The 17,186-nt window shown below is 35.8% G+C and overlaps 2 protein-coding genes across 6 annotated transcripts; both read right to left on the minus strand.

Moving 5' to 3' along the window:
• Positions 1-705: 705 nt before the first annotated feature.
• rmp64 (ribonuclease MRP subunit p64) lies at positions 706-7,587 on the minus strand. Its single transcript, XM_084121335.1, has 14 exons — positions 7,452-7,587; positions 7,077-7,313; positions 6,880-6,931; positions 6,436-6,644; positions 5,821-5,973; positions 4,451-4,565; positions 4,022-4,176; positions 3,827-3,915; positions 3,338-3,466; positions 3,155-3,232; positions 1,998-2,362; positions 1,826-1,890; positions 1,351-1,583; positions 706-1,257 (listed from the first exon to the last, which is right to left on the minus strand). The coding sequence occupies exons 1-14, from the start codon at positions 7,464-7,466 to the stop codon at positions 873-875; spliced, it is 2,280 nt and encodes a 759-aa protein (XP_083977461.1). The 5' UTR covers positions 7,467-7,587; the 3' UTR covers positions 706-872.
• A 469-nt stretch (positions 7,588-8,056) lies between these two features.
• Positions 8,057-17,148, minus strand: poglut2 (protein O-glucosyltransferase 2). 5 transcript variants are annotated; one of them, XR_014607605.1, is made up of 11 exons: positions 16,741-17,148; positions 14,970-15,175; positions 14,698-14,903; positions 14,483-14,560; positions 13,691-13,863; positions 13,061-13,298; positions 12,747-12,956; positions 12,523-12,563; positions 12,074-12,163; positions 9,817-9,921; positions 8,057-8,229 (listed from the first exon to the last, which is right to left on the minus strand). XR_014607605.1 is itself a non-coding variant. In XM_084123417.1 (11 exons), exons 3-11 carry the CDS (start codon positions 15,049-15,051, stop codon positions 8,212-8,214), a joined length of 1,200 nt encoding a protein of 399 aa, XP_083979543.1. In that variant the 5' UTR covers positions 15,052-15,175; positions 16,741-16,863; positions 17,062-17,137; the 3' UTR covers positions 8,057-8,211. The 5 variants fall into 5 exon arrangements, 3 of the variants coding, with proteins under 3 accessions (XP_083979543.1, XP_083979541.1, XP_083979542.1); XM_084123417.1 differs by lacking the exon at positions 12,523-12,563 and having other exon boundaries at positions 16,741-16,863; positions 17,062-17,137; XM_084123415.1 differs by lacking the exon at positions 12,523-12,563.
• Positions 17,149-17,186: the final 38 nt, after the last annotated feature.

Genomic DNA, 17,186 nt, shown 5'->3' on the forward strand with positions numbered 1-17,186 from the left:
TATGTAACTAAGATGATAGTATGTATTGGGTGTGTTAAGAGAAATACATAATATGGTTTGTTAAACTGAACAAGCAACTGAGAATTTTCAGTTTACATGCAACATTTCTGCAAAAATAAATTTACTGTAAATACAAATGTTCTTTTTTTTTTGGTCAACCATGTTTACTTTACCCAGTAAATTTTTACCTACTCTCTGAATCTGTATCAACACAGACAGAACTGACATTTTTACTTTATAGAAAGCAATTATAGTCATCTCTACATTATAGAGTCAACAAAACTTAGAGGTGCAGAAGGCCACACAGCAACTTTTTGGCATTGCACAAAGCAAAAATTAATCGTAATAATTAAAAAAAAGAGTAAAGATCAAGCGCTTAACTAGGTATACGCACGTTCATTCAAATAGCTTCTCCCCCACGGCATAAACGGATGTGACATTTTTGTGGGCGTCCCCTCCAATGCTGACCAAGTCTATTACCATTTAAATATAGAAAAATTGTATTTAGTACAACAACAACAAAAATACCGTTTTAAATTTATTTCCTTAGGGACTATTAAAGCTCCATGTATCCAATCATCAGATTATAAATAATTGACAAGATCCGATCACAAACTTCCTTACAGGTTTATTTTCTCATTTTGCTTCTCTGGATTTCCACATTCCATGCAATAGACTTTTGGAAAGAACATTTGTCAAACATAATCTCTGTAGAAAATTTTTATTGTGCAGAAAACAATTACAGAAAATCACATACAGTATAGGAAGCAATTTCTTTCAACTTTTTTTCACAGTGATCAGAGGTTAGTTTTTGTGCCTAGGTTTTAAAAATAATAAAACCATTCATGCATTCAACCAACATTATGAACAACTTAAAATCCAAAGAATTCAAAAATATCATCAATATCATTCTTTGGCATATTTGGTTTCCGCAAGACAGTCTGTGAGTCAATTTTTTCTGACTTGGCTCCAGGTGCCATATTGTTTCTTGACACTTCTTTTTTGGGGAATTGTTGTGGTTGGCTGCAGTTCCTCACTTGTTTCAATGACACAGACAAGTTTTTAACTGTTCTAGAGCACATCCTGGTAAATGCAGATCTAGATCTGATAGTTCTGTTGCGTGCCATGAAGGTTCTGAGGTGCCATCGAGTTCTCCAAAGTGCAGTGAAGGAACAGGAACGTTTTGGTGGGAGAGTCTTTGGAAGCATCAGTGCCTTGTGAAATTCTAACTTAAACTTCTTCAAACTCTTCTCCACCCTGAAAAACAAAAAAACAAACAAAAAAACAATTAGACACACCAGCTAAGAATGACTCATAAATACATATTTCATTTAAAGTATTTTTATGTACCTGACACCTTCAGCTTCCAGACTTTCCATCCTCAGACACTTAAGGTGCAAGAAGGCCAGGTGCTTACGCTCTCGATGAAACTTGCAGCTTCGGCACCAGTGCATCACTTCCTTCAGATGGGCAGCCATGTTTCTGAACGAGGACACTTTCTCCAGTGACTCCAAGAACTTCCTCTTCTGACAGAGTTCAATTTGGCTTGAGAAGTCCGATTTGAACAGTGGATCCACGGACATCTTTGGGAATAATGCATCAATATTAAAGGGATGGTTCGGAATAAAATCAACCTAGGGTCCTTTGCACCGTGACCTCGAGCCAAACACCCCCTAGGTTGGAAAGGACCCTAGGTTGATTTTACTCTGAACCATCCCTTTAACCTACGACTGCATTTCTATGAATATGTCAGCATATTATTGTTCTCAAAACTATACTTCAGTTTGATCTGTAATATGGCAACATACAAATCAAGATCAAATACCTGTTTGGTGGTTTTACAAGATTGTGGAAGCACAACCTTCATGTCCAGTCCATAGGGTGAGACATCTGAAGAATTACAACAAGCAAATATGATTACATAGTATATACATATACAGTAACATCAAAGTAGTATAAAATATGCAAAATCATCATTGGTAACAAAACCCAAAAACCTGGCTGTTGTTGTAAAACTGCAGCCCCCAGATCCAGACTAGAACCTTCATCAAGACCAGCAGAAAATATTGGCATCATCTCTCTCTCCTCTTCTCCATTATTCTCTTCTTGCCCTCTGTCCCCAAACAACCTGCAAAGGACTGATAATTTGGACTTTGGCCCTCGTGGGACCTTTAAAAGGTCTTTGGTGCCTTCTTCCATCAGTAGACCAGGGTGTGCAAGGCACAGGAACTCTTTCAGGTCCCCAGGCAGGGTGAAGCCGGTCAGGTAGGCCATGGGCTTGGACTGTGACACCTTCTGGAGGAGTTCAGTGGCTCTTTTGTACATGGGGACGAGGGCTCTCAGAATACCTCTGAAGAACACCCTAGAAAAAAAGTGATAAAATAAAAAAATAAAATAAAAAGCATTATACCATTACAGAATTATATTTGTTGTTCATTGTTCAGGAAAGGTTTAAAATATTCAGAACATTTTCTGAAACAATTCTTAACATTTTGGTTTTTCATTTCATGCTAGAAATACATGCTCACAAATACACCCAGTCACACACACACACAATTGTTTTTGTAATACAGTTAGTTATAAAACCTAACTCACATCATAACCCTAAATGTGTGGTGACTTTAGCAAAATTTCTGCTAAATATATAGGTAAAAAATGTCCATTGTCTATTGTCAATAATGTAGCAATGCAAACATCTTACACAGAAGTCAATTTTAAATATTGAATATGTTATTTAAATGAGAGTATGACAAGCAGTTATGGAGATTTCAGGATTCCCCAATTCAAGTAGATAGGACTTGGTCTTGAATGCCTGAAAAAGCTGCCCGGAGGCATTGCAAATATGGCCGCCGAGTGAACAGACTCTCTTTCAAGACTTTGATCTAGCTCACTTCTGGGTACATACACATTTGTCCATAAAACAAGGTAAAAAAGGTACAAAAAAGTAAAAATACAACATCAAATCAATTTCCTTGATTATGCTGAACACACTAAGGCACAATTATTCCAAATTTCAACAATCAAGTTTGCACAGAATATATGAAATGATGCTCCTTCCATAAAGTTTCCCCAATTTGGCATTTTCATACATCCCATATCATACATATGGGAATCCAACAGAGACATGGTCAATAATAACGGTACATAAGCTCACCAGAGGCGACTGAGCATGCTGAGCATCACCATATTCAGCACAATGAACTCGCGCAGCTGCAGGTGCTGTCGTGTCAGTCTGACTGGGGTGTGAAGGATCACAGTCATTCACAGTTCTTTGATCATACTTTTTATATATTTTCAAAGCAAAGTAAATGGTTGTGAATGTGAACATTTAGGATACATGAAAGCCTGGGTGCACCGCTCCAGCGTTCGGGCTGAAAGACTCGAGGCTCCAAGTAGTTTGAGACAGAGCCACTCCAACGTGGGCTGACTGGGAACATCACACTCGCCAACCTCTGCTCCAGCATCCCTGCGCAGAAACCAACCATAAACGGACAAAAAGTATTTTCTTTGAAGACAGACTTTGCTATTGTGATATATATACACAAGAGAAATGAACAAGAAATAAATGTAGGCCGGGACTTCATTTTGTCCATCTGGAATTGATTGGATGGTTGTGGTTTGCTATTAAACACATCATCAGAGAAGAGATGTCCTTGCAAGAGGGTGGGGGACTTATTTTGATAAGATTATGATAGAACAAAGTTTTTTTTTTTAAAAATAATGATGTGTGCACTGATAAATCATTTATAATAAACACTGCAATATTCCATACAAAAATAAGAATGGTTCATTCTGATTTCATGGTGCTTTAGCCTACACACCTTACCTCTGAAATTTGTTTGGACACAGTTCCTGCAGATCTTCCACTGCTGCTTGTAACTTCATCTCTTTTAAGCGGTTTACACATTGTTCAACCTGCAGATGGTGCATATTTCATATAAATTAAAAACAGGGATTTTATTATGGGCCTGGAATAATTATGCAATAACTTATGTAATACATTGAAGCACTGGGTTCCGACCTGTTTTAATGCTCGGAATGGCTTGTGTTGTCTGAAACCGTTGTTCAAAACGTAAAGTAGTTCGTAGAGCACACGGATTTCTGTCTGCAGAACTTCACTACATAACAGGGTCAACACTGCCTCACAGTCAGCCAGCAGACAGTTAATCAAGATATCTAGACAGAGAAACATCATTTTTTATAGAGTGGCATATTGCACACTTATTATACACGTTTTAAACACGTGAGTTAGAAAGTTACGAGTTAAATGCTTTATCACTGCCGACAAATATCACGTCACGGCGCACCGTTTCACATGAATCTAACGGATCCACGTGTTCAGGTCTGTCGCGGGAAAACACACTGTTCGCTTTATATTTCATTACATGCCGTGTATGTACTCTTCATAGTAAAGTGCAGTAAATTTATGGGTTCAAATATTAGAACATACCCGTTGAACCAGTAAAAGGGATTCGAATTGAAGAAACAGCACTTGGAAAAGGAATATTAATTTTATTCCAGGGTTCCTGCGCCATCTTTACTGTTGACGGCCGGAATGCCGGAAACTCGAGAAAGAACCAGCCAATCATAAGATTGTTCGTACGATTACGTCATAGTTCTTAAAGGTACATACACAGCATTCTTACGCTAGAAAAAGCTGGTTTGTTAAGGGTATGATGATATGCCCATCATTAATCAAACTGATACAGTATGTGGAAAAATTAGTTTGGTACAGTCCAAAAACAATAACAAATCTATTCGTTCTCTATTTCTAAAAGAGGTTGTCACCAAGTCTTGCTCTATTGCTTATTGGATTAAATTTGTTGGCCTTGATTGGGAAAGTGTTTGGTTATTACCTCATATGTTTGTTTTTTTTGTTACAAAGGTGAAAGAAATTTGGTTCAAGATAATACAAATTCTACCCTGTCAAATCTTTCCTTAGTAAGTTTCAGAAAGACATTGATGTGCAGCTATTTTTGCTCTTTGCACTTGGAAACAGTATCCCACATTTTCTGGCATCTATGTTTATTAAGGAAAAGTTAGGTCTACTCTTTAATTTTGATTTGCATTTTGAAAATGTAATTTTGTATGATAACAGTGTGAATAAGAAAGCTATTGTAATTAATCTGTTAATTTTATTAGTCAAATTTCACATTCAGAAGTTTAAAAAAATTCTCAGCAGTCCTTAAAGATTTTGAAAATTAGTTTTATAGTACTAGTACTTATGGAAAAGTTATTAAAACTGTTCATCTGTCTTCAAAATCTTTGAATGATACAAAGGTCTTGTATCTCTATGAATGTAAAACAGTGTTTTTTGCATGTAATTTTACTTTTGTGTGTGTGTATATTGTATTGTTTTGTTGTTTAAAGCATAATAATAATAATACAAATAATAAAAAGCATTTATATGCGAGGCGCACAACATAGAATTAGGGAATAATTCATCAATTATAAGAACATACTGTTTTTACAAAAGCTGTAAGAAGAAAAAAAAAAAACTGACAACATCATTTCAGATCTTTTTCCACTTTTAATGTAATATTGAAATCAACCAAATTCACCTAACAAATACAACATTTTAAGAATACTTAAAATAACCTAATTACACTGTGCACACCTCTCAAGTAATACCAGTTGGTGGTAATGGGGATTTGGTTGTGTTTCATAGGGGGGAAAAAACACTGTTAAATAAAAATAGCTGTTATTATTTATAATAAAACTTTACTCAAGCTTTTACTGTAATACTGCAATGTCTTCATATCCTATTATACTCCAACAGTAAGAATAATATTTATTTACTTATAAATGCACGTTTCATTTGTGTTGTAGTACCCATGCAATAATCTGTGGATTGACTTCCTCCAGTACTGATTCTTCTGTTCTGCCACGCACTTTGAGTCCATGGTTAGCATCTTTGACCCAGTGAATGACAGAAGGGGTTTTCATGCCGTGTCTAATCATTTCTAGAAGTCTCTGAAAAGCAAGCAAAGGATAAGCTTTGCATTTCATTCAAGAAATATAAATACGAAAGAATGTGATAGATTAGGTATAATCAAGGTTTAAAAATGTAACTCTAAAATGTATCTCTAAAATAAAAATTGTCATTTATTCACCCTCATATTTCAAACCTGTATGACATTCTTTATTCCGTGGAACACAAAGATATTTTGAAGAATGCTGAAAACCAAAAGGTATTAGGCCTACTGACCATTGACATTCATTGTGTGAAAAAAAAAAAAAAAAAAAAAAAAAACACATTTCTCAAACTTTCTTTTGTGCTCTATAGAAAAAGGTCCTACAGGTTTGGAACAAAGTGAGGGTGAGAAAATTATGAAAGATTTCTTATTTTTGGGTGAACTATTCCTTTTAAAGGTTCAACAGGAAGAACTTTAATTTAAGCCCCAGATCAATGGAAAACTTCTCATCCGTGTTCACCTTTTCACACAAGTTATCTGTAGTGCCGGAAACAAACAGCACAGAAGTTTTCGACAGCGCAAGCAGGCCTCTGCTCCGCTCAACATATGTTAGTGGTTTTCCTGGTAGATGCAGTGGGAATGACAAACACAGAACCCCCTGGACTGCAGCCTTCTGTCTCTGCATACGTTCACACACAGCAACAGCTGTACGAGCACCCATAGAGCGCCCTGGAAACAAACAGACAAAGATAATTTATTAGACATATAAGCAAATGTATTTCCGAGAAGTAAAGCCTCTAAAAACCAAAATGGAATCTGCAAATTTTTCAGTTCCTCCTTCAAAAATAGAACTTTTGCTCATTCAAACAAACAAATTCATCTCTCACAGAAAAGCTGGTATACTTTCTCAGGCTTGTCAAAAATACCATTAGAGAGTGTTTGAGAAAAAAAGAGTGAGTCCTACCTCCCAAGAAAATTCTGTTTGGTGCAAATCTCTCATGGCTCTTTAAGTAATTCTGGTAGATGGCACAATTGCAAGTATTATTTATGTAATAATACATTTGTATCGTTTTGTTTTATTATTAAAAACAATACAATAATAAATTGTGGTTGCAATATAAACATTTCATGTGCATATAATATTGAAAAATAAGTTCTTACCACAACGGTGAGATAAGCTCTGAATCTGTACATGAAGTTCACGGCCCTGCAGGTGAATCGCAGGCACAGAACTCCTGAACGTGCGAGAGCGTGCGCGAGGCTCTCCAGCTGTCTAGCGTGCATGTCTCCGCCCGCGCCGTGAGTCAACACCACAGCGGTGCATTCAGCGCTGAGGTCAGCAGGGACCGTGAACGCGCACTCCAGCTCTTTCTGCTCGAACGAGATGCTCACACTCTCCTGTAATATTCCGCGATTAAAATCTCTCAAAAAGTGTCAAAAACGAAGCTCTCATACATTCTTCGTAAAGCTTGGCATTACAAAATGCAACAAAACACTGTGAAGCACTCATTTTCCCATTTGTTTAATGCAAAATACCTCTGAAAACTCCATTTAGGGGTTAATGGTTGCGTCAAAGAGTATAGAAGTTCAATGTGAGTTCTTGCGTGGTTGAAGGAGGGGGGGCTCCAAAATTCCCGGGTAGAATTTTCTCACTCACACGTGGACGGGACAGACATGCGGATCATATGAATCACGCTGTTAACATCGCCACCTAAAGTAAAGGAGCAAGCATGCGCCTCAGGCATCCTAAGAATTCGGACACATGGAGCACACTTAAAATGTATGAATGTCATCGTTTTATTATTTTAAGGAAACACTTCACAAACAAAGCCTTTCAAAAAAGTAAGTTTGTTTGGTTCTTAGGTAATTAAGTCCAGGGCGTTTTGTCACATTTTTACTCAAACATTTCTTTAAGTCAGTTTCTATATAGGCATAAACCTTAAAGTCTTGTCTAAAAAAAATAAAGAACATTTCTTATTTATTCTAATTATTCTGTTATAATTAATTTTTCCGAATAAATAACAGGATTATTCTGGTCCAAACTTGGTGGAACATATGTCTCCATTGAGTATTGCATATCAAACTTTCTATACAAAAATGGTCCTAATATATAATTCATATAAACCAGACCAGCAAGAGTGTAGAAATAGAAAGATTTAATACAACAAGAGAAACATTCAGTTAAGACATTGCAGTCACAAGACACTTGATGCACCAAGTATGTGGCCTAAGAAACATGTTCTGGTCAAATCCATCTAAATTTGATGGCCGCTGTTACATGATGAAACAGGAGGTCTCACAGCTCATCTCTGACCTACAGTATACAAAAACAATTAGACATTTTTGACTAAAATTAGATCCATGACTAATGCATTGCAGACTTAAAGAATTCATATAAACATTTTATCAGAGTAATTTGCTGATCAGTCCAAGTCATAACAGTGTATTGCCCTCATAAATCCAGTTTGTCTGCTTTATGAAATGACAATAAACCCATCAGATACTTAATTAACTCTACTGGTACATCATTATACCATTTGGTGGTAAACTGTTGCTACCTAACAACTTTTATAGTTCCTGTCGTTTTTTTACAATAAATATTTTATTTTATTTTATAGTGCAGAAAATTCAGTATTAACAGTATGATTTAACTATATAAATAGTATAAAACAGAATAAACTGAAACTTTGTTAAAAAAATGCAAAAGTGCTTAATTTGAATACATGTCTCAATAAGGCTGCATTTTACTGCATGTCTTTTCCGATATGCTGACTATATCCGATTTTTTTGACGACCACCATACAACTTTTAAAAGTGACCCATATCCGATATCTGCATTTAAACAACACTTAGTGAAACAACCAAGGTAGACATTAGGGATGTTCATTTCGGGTTTTTTTTTTTTTCTTAAACGCCATCCGTTAACCGATCATTAACCGGTAACTGGCAAGATGTTAAATTAGAATTAAATTAAATTACAATGGATAAGTGTGAATCTGTGATCCATTAAAAACAACTAAATTTGTTGTCCAGGGGTTTAGTTTAACATGCGCAAATAGCAGCATAAACACAAAGTTGATTATGTTTTATGTTGATAATGGAATGCGAGTGAAGTACAAAGCCCATCATTTACACAATAAATAATAGTTTAGCATCCAAATATACAGTGAATATGGAAACATTTGGATTTGTGCCGAATGAGGTAGGCTACATCAGTTCTGTTTTAGTTTAGCCTTTTAATTTGTTTTGGCTTGACGTTTATATAGCTAGCCTACATTTATTTTTCATTCTTGTTCTGTTCTGAATATCCGTTGAATTTAAAAGATGTTGTTGTGGAGTGAGGGAAACTAAAATAGCCTAGTGTTTATGATTTCAATTTATTTACCTGTATACATTATTTCTGAATGTAATAGCCAAATAAAATGCGACTTGTACGCAACTTGAGTTGACGTCATTCGCCACCGTGGCTTTTTCTATATTATACGACTCACATTGACAGGGGAATATCCGATCTGTCCGCTTACATGGCAGGCGAAAATCCATGTATTTGATTCATATCAGATTTATTTCAACAAAATGAATGAGGCCTGAAACCGATCTGAGAATATCGGAATCCATGTGTTTTTTTCCTGCTTACACATTCAACGGTCATATCTGTGCCACATGAGAGGAAAAAAAAATAAAAAATCGGAATTGGGTCACTTGAACCATGTAATGTAAATGCGGCCAATGGAGTTTTGTTACCTAAGATACCTAAGAATAGACTATTGTGCAATGATGACTTTTTAGTATCAATCTCTACTATTATGTAAAATAGGTTCAATTACTAACAATGAATGTACACATTTTGGTGATTTCTTTTGTATCTTTGGTGATTTCTTGATTTCTTTGGTGAACAGACCTGTTTTCTAGCGCAGTAACATGGGAAAAGTTCATCCTTTGGCTGCTCCACCAGCTCCATGCCATCTCTAACCTTGGGCTCAGTGACCTGCAGTTCAGAGTACTTCTAAAAACAAAAACACAGAGCTAGATGAGTGCAGAATGTTCATTTGGTGTACACAATTTCAGCAGTAAAAATAGATCATTTATTTCTCAATATGCAAGTTCAGCTACACAATTTGTGATTAATCCACCCAGTCACACACCCTTTTTCATTGTCCTGTTGAAGCACTATTATTTTTATTCTTATTTTAAAATTTTAATTAACTGCAACATCATCACACTAAACAAGCATCTTTATCTGCAGTACGAATCACATAAAATTCAAGTAGCCGCTGTGGTCTTGACCTCCAACACTTCCACACCTCAAACGCACACGTTTATTGCTGAGAAGTGCTTTGAGGCCAGAACGTGTGTTTAAAGGTTAATGTTCGGGTCGATGGTTAGGGTAAACCATAAAGTGCTGAGGTTCATGGCCTCAGGGATACTTGTGCTCAATGACTACTGTGAGCACTCAGGAAACTTGGGACCAGCTAAAAATAATTATTTTAAAAAAATCTGATGGAAAAAAATGAAAATATTATATTTAGTGAGGTGAATGCCTTTACAGATATTTAGCTCTCAGTGTTAAAAAGGTTAAATAATAAAACATTTTATTTGTAATGCGCCTTTCTCAAACTCAAAGTGTACATGTCAACATGTACAGAAAAAAATAACAAATCAAACAATACATAATACACATCAAAAATACATATGTATTAAATTAAATATATGCACAACAAAATGACTGTTAAAAATAAATGATTAGATATAAATCATATACATTTAAAAATCTTAATGTCTTAATTATTAAAATATCAATGCTGTTATAATCATTTTTAATTGTGTCCTTTGTTTTGAGAATGTTGATATATACAGAGTAAAGAAACAAAACCACCAATTAGTGATTACTGATTTAGAATAAGATTTTTTAGAATAAATGTTGTTTTTGTGGTTAATTTACTAGATATCAAGTTTCAGAACAATTCACAATTAGGAAATAATGGGGAAAATATATCCAACACTGAATATGTATAAAGTAAATACCCACAGCAGACCTAGAAAGATTGAATCTTACAGAAACACGCTCATGAGTCTTTATTATATGATAAAGTAAAGTGCTTCTAGTCATATTACCATAGTCTTATCAACACATACAGTAAAATTACCGCTTAATGTGTGTGCCGAGCAGATGGCAAGACGTGCACTATCTGACCTTTGGCTTTCGAGTCCTTGAGAACATAAAACTTGGAAGAAGATTGAAGATCAAGAGAGGATAAGATATACACACTGATAAGTTCATAAAATCAAAATAATGTGAGCAGAAAAAAAGGAGTTAACCAAATTTAAATCAAATTTACAACTTTTCAAGACCTGAAGAAATGAAAATACTGTACGCACATAAAGAACAAACTTACCCATTCTCAAAATACATTGTATTATATGTAATATGTAAACAGAACTCTGAATGGCTGTTTGAAACATTTAAGTAGCCTACTGTTAAGAAACAAAGTAGTGCAGATACTTTGTTTACGGGGTTAGAGGGTAACAGCTGCATTTCTGCTGTTCCTCAAGCGCCATCTACTGTCAGAGAGTGAATGTACATTTTCTCGTACATAATTCTCATCCATGTTGGGCTTGCTTACATCAGATTGCGGATGCACACGCAATGTTGTAAATTTTAACCAGCTGATGGAAAAGTATTCTTAAAATCTAAATAATTAGAAATTCAACTTCATTCCCAAAGTACCTAATTTAAAAGCCTTGCGGCATACATTGCTTGGCTTCGTTGCTGTCATTAGCTGTTGGCAACCATCTCTGAAACGGGTCATCTTCGAGATATTGAGAGTTAAATGAGCACTTCTGGGAGATAAATTAGCACTAATTTTGCTTGAATTTGGCCGCTCTCTTCTCTCAAGCGACTAACCATCCCTTACTCATCCCTGGTGAAGCGTGCACTGTGATGTATTATGAAAAAAATACACTGTAAAGTTCCTTAAAATTTAATGCCTAGCAGAAAAATACATTATTAAGGCTTTTTAATGCCCCGTGGAAACCCTGCATACAACCATGAATCTGTAGTGTCAGCGAAACAACGACCTTTCCACTCTTGGTGTAGTCATTGCCACAACAGATACACCATAGCACTGAACTGAAGAAAGACAAAAAAAAAATATTACCTGGAAGAGTTTGAAGTAGTAACAGAATATACTGTCACCCATTAGATGGGTTCGTGCAAACTGCTGACCTGCCAGGGCAATTTTCTTCGCCTATAAGATTAAAAAAACAAAAAACAGAAAAGGTTGCAGGATTGTTTGTTCAGTTAACAATTGCTTCAATCAAGGGTTGACTGCAAACCCTTTCTCTCGCATCTAACAAGGCTGCATGTAAAACTTCAACATCTGTAATTCAAACAGTTCTGTATGTATGTGTCCATGTATAATATATGTATGTATACTATACTATAAATCTTAGAGCAACCTTCCAGCCATATGCTTATCCATCCATTATATTACATGAACTATATAATGCATATTATTAATTAAACTATTGAAAACTAGTGTCTTATCATATTGTTCATGCTATTTTTATAAAAACAATATGTGACTCAAGGCCATGCCTTTTTTACCATGGTCAAGAGGGGTTTAGGTTCTCTGCTGTGTCTCATACCTAAAAACAAGGTAAAATAACTGCAATGCATGACCTTGATTCGAGATTTTTCAACATTTATTTAAAATATTAATAATCCCAATATGGTAATACCAGATAAAAAAATTCTGTGCTCCCAAAATTTTTAATTCACATTATTTTGTGTTCAAATTAGGTGTTTGTGTGTGAATGGGGATGATGTACCTCCTCATCGTGGTCTCTAGCCCACTGGATCTTCTCCACTAGGTCACTGAGGTCAGCTTTAAAGGGGATGTAGTGCACCCACGGCTGGAGTTGCTTGTAAAAGTGCTCATAATAGATGGAGTCGTGTTTTAACACCACACTGTCACCTGCAAGCAGATAAGGTAATCTGTATGCTGCGACCGTCCCGTCCACATTTATCTGGTACTTATACTGTTAAGAGAAACATACACGTCACCTCAGTTAAAAAATAACACTACATGAAACATAAAAAAGCCCTATGCTGTGTGTATTGAAGTTATGTGCAATTCACGCACCTTAAAGAAGTCGAAAAATGACACATGTTTGACGAGGGGCCCATAAAGGCTCTCATCATGTTTGAAAAAGAAGAAGTTGGTTAAGGCGGCATCCAGCATGGCAGGATTCGCTCGTGCCAGTTTAACCAGCTCAAGACGCTCTTTCCTGCTGTCTCGCCCTCTCCAGAATGCTTTGCTCATCTTCTGCTCCCACCCTGGACCTGTGTGTCCCTGGACAGACATCATGTCCAGGCTCACTCTGCCACAAAACAAAAAGATCAAAGAACAAATATTTTATTTCCTAATGTTATGTAATGATTCGATGATTTTACTATACATAATACTGAACTTTTCTATTATTTTTTCCCCTCATCACATTTTTTGTTGTAAAATTTGTGTAAAGGTTAGAATAGATATTGCATCTTGTTTTCATGAACAGACACAAATTTTACTTAACATCAAATTAATTTACATCTTATAAAATAATTCACTCATTATCCACATCTGAGACCAATAGTGAAAATACTGCCTTACTGCATTTTTCTCATTTTTTCTATGTTAAACATTTTCCTAAAAGTCTTTGTACTCCATAAAAAGTTTTATGTCGTTCCATAAAAAGTTGAAAAAGATTTACAATTCAGTTTTCTTTACCTGCCCATAGTCTCCAATACAGACTCGGTGAGGTCATAAGTTGGCATGACGATGTCTTGTGTGTCATTGGAGCCACACCATGAAAAGATTGGGCTGGGCATCTCAGAGGCCCGTCTCTTTTCCAGGGGCCAGTCCCCCAGATTCACAAAAAACTCAATGTCTGGAAGCTTGACCTGGTCACACAAAAAAGCATTAAATTCACTTTTTATTTTTAATTTCAGACATTTAACTTATAACATACATAATATTCAAACGTTTTGGGTCTGTAAGAATTTTTGTTTTGTTTTACATTTTACAATTTAATTATACATTGTATACAATTATACAATTTTAAATAACTGTTTTATATTTTAGTAGAATACCATTTTTATTCTTTGGTGATAGATAGTTTAAAAGAACAGTGTTTATTTGATATATAATTCTATGGTAACATTATAAATGTCTTTACTCTCACTTTTAATCAGTTGAATGTGTCCATGCTGAATAAAAGTATTAACTTCTTTTTAAAAAATGTGTATATGTACCCCAAACCTTTGAATGGTACAGTAGGTAGTGAATGAAAATATAAGTACTGAATACTACATAAAAGTATTTTTCTTTGTAATATGTGCACAAATAAAAAAAAATTGTGCATGCCTCCCACCACTCTATGTTACAGTGCCATCTAATGGTTCTGAAGGTAAATGACTGAGAACATACTACATGACGCGTTTATAAATAACATTATTATTACTTCACATAATTTATGTGCATACATTTTTTTTAGTTGCAGTATACTGAGCTAATACTCACTTTACGCGTGAAGGACAGAAGGAAGGCATCCATGAAGATCCTGAATCCAACATGTTCTCCATGTGTTTTTATATAAACCTACAGTAACAAATCATACAAAGGCACATGACATTATGAGACATATTTCAAACTTTGGCATCTACTTGCTTCTTTATGTAGTTAAAGGCTACAGAAAGATTGTAATAAGCACATTGAATGTGTATATGTGTGTGTACCTGGTTGTTTTTGATGGTATAGTGGCACAGGCTATGTCTCTTCCCGAAGCGCTGAAGGATCTCATGGGCATTACGATCTGGATCCACACTGGGAAAGATGGATAAATCACTCTCTATCTGAGAGAATGAGGCCGAACAGTGCATGTTCTTCTCCCATAATGCACCACTGGGCTCTGGGCAGTCACATGATTCGTGATACACTGCACCTGGGTAGTGAGAAATAGGTTAGACATTGTTCATCTCTGTATCATGAAAGTAGACTTGATTCTTACCTCTAAGTACATAAGGTGATTTCCCCACCAGCTTGTCTTTCAACAGAATGTGAATGTGCAGATCTGTGTAACTGGCGTACATGCGGTACCGAACTAAAAAGGATCCGTCGTTCCGGTCTAAAATCTGGATCCAGATTCTGGCATAAGGGTCTGTTGGAGATGTAATTGTCACTTCGAATGTTTTCTCTCCAGGAGAAGTCGTGAAACTAAAGATAAGGACATTCAAAATGTCAAAGACATTATTATTTGAGCCATGACAGAATTAAACTGATGCCTTAAAATTAATTCTTAAACAAAATGCTTTCACCACCCTGGGTGAAAATCAAAGAAAGACCTGTCCTGGGAATTCACCAGGCATTTGCGGTACAGTCATAAAAGACTGACATAGACTAATCAATCACTGCGGATTTAGTCAAGCACTTACAACACACAATTGCCCTAGATTAAATAAGGGCTCTACAATGGTTCTTCGTATCACTTTAGGATCAGCAGATAAGCCTATTTTTATGCTTTATATATAGTACTTTTTAGTTGATGCTTCATTATAGGTTCTTTAGACCTGTGTATTAGTCTCTGGCTTCTTCAAGTACCATTTGCGTCTGTACAGCACACATCCTTAAAGGCTGTTTTCTCATGCACTGAGCCAGAAATTGTCACTTCAGTAGCATTTACAGTGCTAGTCAGAATTATTTGCCCCCTTGGTAAATATGATCAAAGATGGCTGTAAAAAATAAATCTGCATTGTTATTCCTTTTGATGTTTTATTAAATAAATTAGCAAAAATCTAACCTTTCATTGAAGTAAAAGAATTGAAAGTGGGGGGAAAATCACATTATGAAATAAATGTTTTTCCTCCAAAACACATTGGGAACAATTATTTGCCCCCTTTTATTAAATACTTTTTGCAACCTCCTTTTCCCAAGATTTTCTCTGAGTCTTCTCCTATAATTCTTGATGAGTTTGGAGAACACCTGACAAGAAATCAGAGACCATTCCTCCATGCAGAATCTCTCCAGATCCTTCAGATTCTAATAATTGTTCCCAATGTGTTTTGGAGAAAAACATTTATTTCATAATGTGATTTCCCCCCCCACTTTCAATTATTTTACTTCAATAAAAGGTTAGATTTTTTTATTTTTATAAAATATCAAAAGGATAAACAAAGCAGATTTATTTTTTACAGCCATCTTTGAATATATTTACCAAGGGGGCAAATAATTCTGACCAGCACTGTACATACACCAAACTTTCCCATCTAATTCTGAAAGGGTTTCACATAGAAGTCTGTTCATGTATCATTCGCCTGATTTATATAACATTTTATTTACTGAAAATGTATTTTTCTGGCTTTAAAAAAATATTTTCTGACTATCAAAAATCCATTCTGTTAAACTCTTTAGCTCCAATGTCAACTAAATGAAATCTTGAACATGGCTTTATCCATGTTCAAATATCTGTTCAGGAAATGCAAAATCCATGCATATTTAATTAGACAATCTCATCTCAATCTCATTTGGATATTTAAACAACATTTCAGAAAACTTGTAATACATTTGTCTTAAATGTCCTGTAACCAGCTTGGTAAGTGTGGTGGTGATATTCACATATTCCTTCTATTCACATGTAACGTTAGTGTCTTTCCTTGCATAAAAAATGGACGTGAAGTTAAGTCTCGACGGGTTTTGAACTTAAAACTTTAATTTTACTGTAGTCAGATATTAAACACTAAGCCACACCGCCCCATTATGGTCTTTCTGCAGGACTTACTCACTTTCGACCGGTGGTGTCCACTGTCTGTATGAAGAAGAACCGAGCAGGAAGGACAACGTTTGTCTCCAGTCCAGGACCCCAGATCAAAGTTTTGCTCGCGCTGGGCGTCGCTGCTGCCTTTGATCTCCGCGTCATGAAAACGATGCAAGGCATCAAGAGCAGCAAAAGTTTTCTCAACATGTTCATGGAGCGTGAGAGCACTTTCAGTAATGGATGCTTTGTGGATGCTAGTGCATCACCTCATCAGAATGACAACCCTCTTAAGAGCTCATAATAAAACATTGCTTAAAAACACTAATGATACATTTTACCACATACTCACATTCACCGAAATACCAGCGGTTCGATGTGCAAACTAACCCACAGACACCCTCGTCGTGAGAAAATCTCTGTAACAGACCCAGTGCGCTCATGTGATTGGTCGTTCGCACCTTGCGTACGCTAATG

This window comes from Abramis brama (assembly GCF_963993115.1).
Source record: "Abramis brama genome assembly, chromosome: 8".
NCBI lineage: Eukaryota > Metazoa > Chordata > Actinopteri > Cypriniformes > Leuciscidae > Abramis > Abramis brama.